General features: G+C 26.4%; 1 protein-coding gene across 1 annotated transcript; it reads left to right on the top strand.

Moving 5' to 3' along the window:
• Positions 1 to 4816: 4816 nt before the first annotated feature.
• LOC131610961 (GDSL esterase/lipase At5g45910-like) lies at positions 4817 to 6590 on the top strand. The gene is made up of 5 exons (XM_058883069.1): positions 4817 to 5054; positions 5430 to 5648; positions 5741 to 5889; positions 5995 to 6268; positions 6373 to 6590. The coding sequence occupies exons 1-5, from the start codon at positions 4817 to 4819 to the stop codon at positions 6588 to 6590; spliced, it is 1098 nt and encodes a 365-aa protein (XP_058739052.1).
• The last annotated feature ends 1407 nt before the right edge of the window (positions 6591 to 7997 follow it).

The raw sequence follows: 7997 nt of genomic DNA, 5'->3' as shown, positions 1-7997 counted from the left end.
ACATGGCAAGTGTAAGGATTTTGATTGGATATATGTGTAAAGTTTGTTTACACTCTCAGTGCACTACTTTTAAACTCATTTCGAAAATGCATTTTTAAAATAAATTAAGTTGTATAGCTGAGATATAATTCAAAAACAAATAAAATTTCAAATAAAAACGTATGTGTGTGGGGTGTTTTCGAAAATACATTTTTAAATTTAGGAGTATTTTCAAAAATTCGCTTACTTTTATATGTTACACTAACAACCACTTGAAGATTTGGGTATTGGGATAATGATCTAGTGTAATGAGCTTAAGTCTAGAATTTTCTTTTCACAATTTTAGTTATTTAATACTTAAAAACTCATAAAAATAATTAATTATGTCAAAAAATAATAAATAATAAATTATCCTAAAAATAATTTATCTCCTATCTAACTATAACAAATCAAATACAAATTTTGCGTAAACTATCTTTTTTTTTCTTCAAAAAATTTACACAATTAAAAGGACTTATGAGTAAATAATAAATGTCTCGCTTAAAACTCACATCTTTGTCACATTGCCTAACAAGTGTTATTTTTTTATTGATTTATTAGATCAATTTTTTCTCCCCAACACACATATTCTCTCTCTTACTTAAAATTTCAAATTTCTCTCACATTTCATTTTTCCCCACTTTCTTACTTTCATTTTAATTTTTCTCCATTTACTTATTATAACGAAAAATATCAATAATATATTTTTTAATTTTAATAAAATTAAATATTTATTTATCTCACGGGTCACTATCAACACAATATTTAATTTATTTTAATCTATCATTACACACTTTCTCTATCTTAATTAAAATTTCAAATTTCTCTCACATTTTTTCCCACACTTTGTTATTTTTATTTTAAATTTTTCTCTATTTATTTATTATCCTTAAAAAATAATTTATTTTTTAATTTTAATAAAATTAAAAAAATTTGTTGTCTCACGTGTCACTATGTCTATCAACACAATATCTACTTTATTTTAATCAATCTGTCTTTATTTGAAAGACAATATTCTTATTTTTAATTATTATTTTAAAATGTTAAAATTTCATTTTTTTTATCTCCATCTTATAGATTTTTTTATATGATGATTATTTAATATAATTGAGTTTATATAATCATTATTCATTTATAATTAAATCATTAATTTTAAATTTACACGTATCTAATTACATTTTATACAATATCAAATAAATTTAGGGTGTCATGCCTTGTGGGAATGGAGGAACAAAGAGGACCTTGAGAATTTTGTTAGACCTATGGAACCAATTAATGTTATTATGCGTCGGAAATGTGAGTATAATATGGCGTGCAACAACTTCCAAAATATTTCTGGCATACATAGTGGAAGCAGATTTGTTGGGTGGACACCCCCGACTTCGGACATGGTAAAGCTTAATACTGATGGAGCAAGGCAAGATAATACAGCCACAGGATGTGGAGGATTAATTAGAGATCACAACGGTAACTGGTTGCAGGGGTTTTGCAAGAATTTGGGTACTTGTAGTGTGTTGTTAGCTGAGTTTTGGGGAGTGCTTGAAGGGCTCAAAATGACAAGAGATCTCGGCTTCATGAGGGTGGAAATTAATACAGATTCCCAGATGGTGGTTAATGCCATTCACAGTAAGAATATCAATCGTTGGGAGTGTAAAGCAGTGTTGCGCGATATTTGTCACATTATTGAAGAACATGAGCTTGTCATTATTTATCATACATACAGGGAAACTAATAGGAGTGCTGATGCTTTGGCTAAATTTGGCTGCGCTAGTCTGCATTATGATCGTTTCGATTACCCGCCAGTTTTTTTGTTATCCTTACTAGATGAGGATCGCATAGGTTTAATTTCTGCCAGGAGTGTTCTCCCGTAGTTTTCTTTTCTTTCTGGGCTAAGGCCCTCTTTTGTATCAAAAAAATAAATAAATAAATAAATTTACTCGTGCGCAAGCACACATATCTTTAGTAGTTATGTGAAAAATAATAAATAATAAATTATCTTACTAATCAATGCCAATTCATTAAAATAGGATATTAAAAAGTTAAAAATAGTTAAATATGAGGATAAAAATGAATTTAACGCTTTACTTTTTTATTCGTATAATTTTATTACAAGATTTGTGATATTTATGGTTCATAATTCAAACATAAAATTATTAATGGAATATAAGTATAAAATTAGAAAACTTCGTAAAAGATTTTATAAAAATATAACGATAATATTATATAATTTAAAAAAATTATCGAATACAATAAAATTTATAAAAAAAATTATTATAAAAAAAACGTTGATAATTAAAAAATGACATCAAAATATAAAAAATAAAATAAATTTAAACACATTTAATAAAATAATAAGACGAAGATATAAAAATACAAAATTATTAAAAATAATTTTTTTTATCAATTTAATAAATTAAATTTATATATAAATAAATAAAATTTTATACATAAATATAATTATAATTAATATCAAATATTTTCTTTTCTTTTCAATTTTTCTCAAATCAAGAAGAGTTGAGCTTAATTCTCAATTCCCGCAATTACCTACTCTCCCCCTTCTTATAAAATGAACCAAACACCTTTACAAAATAAATGTCAAAACAGATTCTAAGACCGTTGTTATCGAGGAACATCAAAAACATGAAACATTAACATATATTTTACTAATATTAATAGAAATATACTATTAGTTTAAAATAAATTTACACTATCATTCAATTAGAATGAAGTATTTTAACACATGAGAAAGAGAAATATAGAACAAGTTGCTATTAAATTGATTTAATTATAATTTCTTTATTTTTACTTTTAATTTTATACGTATGTGTCAAAATCATTCATTCTAAGTAGATGATAGTGTAAAATTGCTTTACACTTATAGTATATTACAATTAATCTCTATTTTAACTGTCTCTATGAGTTTTGTTAAATGAAATATCCACGTCTATTTGGTTCACTTTAGATTGAAGATATCCCACGTTTGAATTTTTAAGTATTTTGAGTTTTAATAATAATAAGTTAATAGGATTAAAATAAATAAAAATAAAACAAATATTCCATAAAATTAAAATTAATTATATATATATATATATATATATATATATATATATATATATATATATATATATATATATATATATATATATATATATATATATATAATTCTAAGTTAGTATATTTGAATTTTAAAATATTAAAAAGAATGTCATTCAACATGCCACATATTCATTAAACGTGTGTCATTTCTCTCGAAAGTCTAAACAAACAGAATTCTAAAATAACAAAATTACTTTTAAAAAGTTTTGTTTTATCAAAATATATCAAAAATGGATTATATGACAGAGGTCAAAAGTGCTATTAACCATAAGATATGCGTGTATATTTCTACAGAACTAATATTATAGAGGACGGGTGACAATAATAAATGGAATAAAATTAGGAAATTTCGTTATAGATCCTCATGTTTCTTGGTCACCCGCGGTGAAATCTCACAAATGCTCCTATATTTCGGAGGTTTTTGATGAGAAAAAAAACTTACTTTTTATTTTTGGATTTTAATTTAGTTCCATGAGATTTTTTTATTTTATTTTAATAAATTTATTAAACAACTACAAATGATGAATTTGCATTCTATTGTTAGCTTTAAAATTAGTTTTTATTTTATTTTAACTAACCGCTCACCTATTGTGGGAATTTCCTTTTTCATTGTGGTCCACCACTATTCGCCTTAATTGTCGCATTTGGCTTTCTTTAATTGTAGCCTCCAACACCTTTATTGTGTTGGGTTTGAAGGTGTGAAGTTAGTCACACATTTCTTAGAGATATGACATGTGTTGCATTTATAAGTAGGGACAATCCTCATCTTATAAGTCGGTTTTGTAAGGATAAATTAGATGTAACCACATTTCTTAACATGGTATTAGAATCTATCCTAGTCTATCCTAGATCACTTGTTGGGATTCCCACATTATTCATTCATTGGGATCATTAAGGCCCGAGAATAAAGGGTTTGTTGGAATTTTTACACTTATTACGGTTCGCCCCTACTCGCCTTAATTATGGCATTTTGGCTTACCTTCATTGCAACCTCCATCACCTTCACTGTGTTGGATTTGAAGGGATGAATTTAGTCCCACATTACTCAAAATGTTACTTGTTTTGTGTTTATAAGTGGGGGCAATTCTCACTTTACAAGTCGATTTTGTAGAGATAAGTTAGGCACAACCATATTTTTTATCAATTTTAGTAAAATAGTAGTTTTTTGGAGGATAAAAAAAAGGAGGAGAGAGCTATTTAACAATTTGGAAAAAAAAAAAATCAATTTTACATATTTTTTTGAGCATGTTTAAGGTGGACTCCTTAACAAATATTAAATATAATATAATTTTTAAAGAAATTTATGATAAATTAAAATGTACATTGAAACATGAATACATCATTTATGCATCTACAAAGAAAATTATTGTAACACATTTGTTTTTATTGTACACGTGTTGTAGATTGTGTTGTAGATTGAAGTAATTTGCAACAATAGTCATATCCATATATAACAACCTAAACAATAACAGATAATAGTGCGGAGGTATCAAACTAATATATAAAGGATGCTTATGTGTTAAAAATCATTAGCTAAAACAAAATATAACAACTATAATATAATCAAAATAGTTATATCCAGATTCGAATGCTAGTTTTATGACAAGATTACTCATTGGCGTGACAATATATATAAAGCCGGACATTCTCATTGTCAATCACACACATCAATATTGATCATTTCTTTGTTTGCAATTAAATCATGAACATTTTCATTCTTTTTAGCATCACATTAACATGTATTTTTCTACAAAATGTAGTTTTAGATGCAAATTCTATCTCATATGAAGCTTTCTTCAACTTTGGTGATTCTATAAGTGACACTGGAAATGCTGCGACTACATTTCCACCTATGTCTAGCAATAGTCCTTACGGTTCAACTTACTTTAAACATCCATCAGGGCGTTTGTCAAACGGACGTCTTATCATAGATTTCATTGGTATTTTTATATATTTTCGAGTATTTCAAATAATTTTTCTTCAATAAAAATATAAAATAATAAAAATGCAAAACATACAATCTACAGTATCATTATTTTATATATAATATAATTATTTAATGAAATTGAGTGTATTGCATCACATATGGAGTATGATTTAATGACTCCACGTAAAACTTATATATATATATATATATATATATATATATATATATATATATATATATATATATATATATATATATATATATATATATATATATGTTGAAAATGAGGTGTTAGAAAGTTTATTAATCCTATCTTTTAAAACCGGTGAGTCATGATTAATGAATATATGATTGTTGATGCACTAACATGTGATCATTTTAATTATAGCTGAGGCATATGGATTGCCATTTTTGTCTGCCTATCTCAATATTAGCAAAGACCAAGATATTAAGAAAGGAGTAAATTTTGCATTTGCTGGTGCCACCGCACTTGATGTCGAATATTATGTCCAAAATGGGCTTCCCGTTCCAGACACAATTAACTCATTGAAAGTTCAACTTGGATGGTTTAAGAAACTTAAACCCACCCTATGTGAAAGCAAAGAAGGTTTGGTTATGATAAATACTTGATTAATTTCTCTATGAAATACATGACACGTTTTTAATATGGCTGACCAATTATATTTTATTCTATTATAGATTGCAATGCCTACTTCAAGAAATCATTGTTTATAGTCGGTGAAATTGGTGGAAACGATGTTTTCAAACATATGGTGAAGCATAAAACTGTTATAGAAATTCGAGAAATAGTTCCCTCTATAGTTGAAGCAATTATTAACACCACAAATGTATGTTTCATCACTTTAACAAATTCAAATTCAAATTCAAATTAAATTGATTGAATTGTGTGCATGAATAAATGTGCAAATAAATTTGTTCCATTTTTGTATTAGATGTTAATTGAAGAAGGAGCTGTGGAGTTAGCCGTTCCAGGGAACTTTCCATTGGGGTGTAATGCTGGCGTATTGACATCTGTGAATAGTAAAAAGAAAGAAGACTATGATGAATTTTGGTGTTTGATTGCTTACAATAATTTAGTCGAGTATTTTAATGAACAACTAAAAAATTCTTTAGAAACACTAAGGCATAAATACCCTGAAGTTAAGATAATATACTTTGACTACTACAATGATGCCAAACGTTTATATCAAAACCCGAAAGAATATGGTGAGTAGTGTTTTATATAATTATATTATTGGGACGGACAATAATTGCATTTGATTGTTAATTTTATCATGAACTATTCTTTATTTTATTTCATCTATATGTAGGCTTTATTCGTAGTGATATCGTCAAAGTATGTTGTGGTGGAGGAGGGGGAGGACCATGTGGAACACCTTCTGCAAGAGTTTGCTCCGACCCTTCAAAACGTATAAATTGGGACGGACCTCATTTAACTGAAGCAGCTTATAAGCTAATAGCAAAAGGACTAGTCGAGGGTCCATTTTCAAATCCATCTCTTAAACCCTCTCTTTTCAAGATAGCTTAGATTCTTCTATTATAAGAATTTTTTCATTTAATATTTCAAACAAATATCATTTTTTTCCTATTTTTTAGAAGGATTTTTTTTGTATGTATTGTATATCGGGTGCACATAAAGTTTTTCCTCAAATCTAACACTAATGTATTCACGTAATTTAATTAATTTTAATACTATATAAAATGTATCATTGTATATAATTCACTTATACTCAAAATAGCATATTTATTTTCATGCATTTGTTTTTATTATTATTATAATTTATTGGAGTAATTGTTTTTTGATTTTCACATCCCAAAACTAAAATATTTTATAAAAGATGAATTCTTATCTACCCATCACAAAAAGTTGGGTAGAGTTACCTTTAGTGTAAAATACTTTGCAAATAACAAAAAAGTATGCTATTTAATAAATAATTAAATAAGATAAAATTAAATGTTACAATATACATATTGAAGGTAAAATATCTTTTAAAATTTATCAAAAGTAATTAATTTTTCCACGATTTTTCTAGTATTAAAAGGTTGACTTTGTAATTTAAAAAGATGCCGTTCAAATTTTATGAGACACTTAAAAAATAATCAGATATTTCAATTTAATTAATAATAATTTATTATTTTTTAATTATTTATGAAAAAATAAAATTCATTTAATGAGGAGTAATTAGCAATTAACATGTGTAAATTACATACAAACATGACAATTTTGTAATACATGTATGTTCTCTAAATTTGTAAATCAATAGTAAGATCACATGTTAGTACCATCTCCCATCGTTAGACACTGCTTGGACCATCACCTTGTGATCATTAATCAAGAGAATAGAAAACGTCATCAGGAACTACATTCTTTCGAATTCTTTGTAGACAATTTTTTTATAGATCTACTGTCGAATTCTTTGTAGACAATTTTTTTATAGATCTACTGTGGGATAACCTCGGCTGAATACTCAAAAATATCCCTACTTTAAAGATGCATCTTCGAAATAATTTTTTTTCTTCATATTTTTTCAGAATTCGGAGATGCATTTCCAAAAACATCCATTTTGTGGTTTTCGGATATACATCTCCGAAAACACTTGTTAACGTTGAATTTAAAGTGTGAGGTGTTTTTCCGGAGATGCATCTCCGAAAAAACTCTTCCTAATATTTGAGATATTGGTTAATTAGGATATGCATATCCGAAATATCACAATATTCTAAATTTGATGTATCAAATTTTATTAACACACAAATTAAAACACAAACTAAATAAAATAAAGGTGATAAACCGTAGATTCAACAAAAAACCAAAAATACATCGTAAAATAAAAGAATATTAATATTCCAAATATGACATTGGTAAATTAGTCGATCAATTAAATGCTACTATATATATTAACACACGAATTAAAACACAAACTAAATAAAATAAAGA

Source organism: Vicia villosa, linkage group LG1, assembly GCF_029867415.1.
Source record: "Vicia villosa cultivar HV-30 ecotype Madison, WI linkage group LG1, Vvil1.0, whole genome shotgun sequence".
Classification (NCBI taxonomy): domain Eukaryota; kingdom Viridiplantae; phylum Streptophyta; class Magnoliopsida; order Fabales; family Fabaceae; genus Vicia; species Vicia villosa.
Note: the sequence above shows the minus strand (reverse complement) of the source record. Positions and strands in the feature narration are given on the sequence as shown.

Coding starts and splice junctions, on each gene's coding strand:
- LOC131610961 (XM_058883069.1), top strand. CDS start 4,817: ATGAACATTTTCATTCTTTTTAGCATCACATTAACATGTATTTTTCTA. Junction 5,649..5,740: donor CCTATGTGAAAGCAAAGAAG/GTTTGGTTATGA, acceptor ATTCTATTATAG/ATTGCAATGCCTACTTCAAG. Junction 5,890..5,994: donor CAATTATTAACACCACAAAT/GTATGTTTCATC, acceptor TTTTTGTATTAG/ATGTTAATTGAAGAAGGAGC.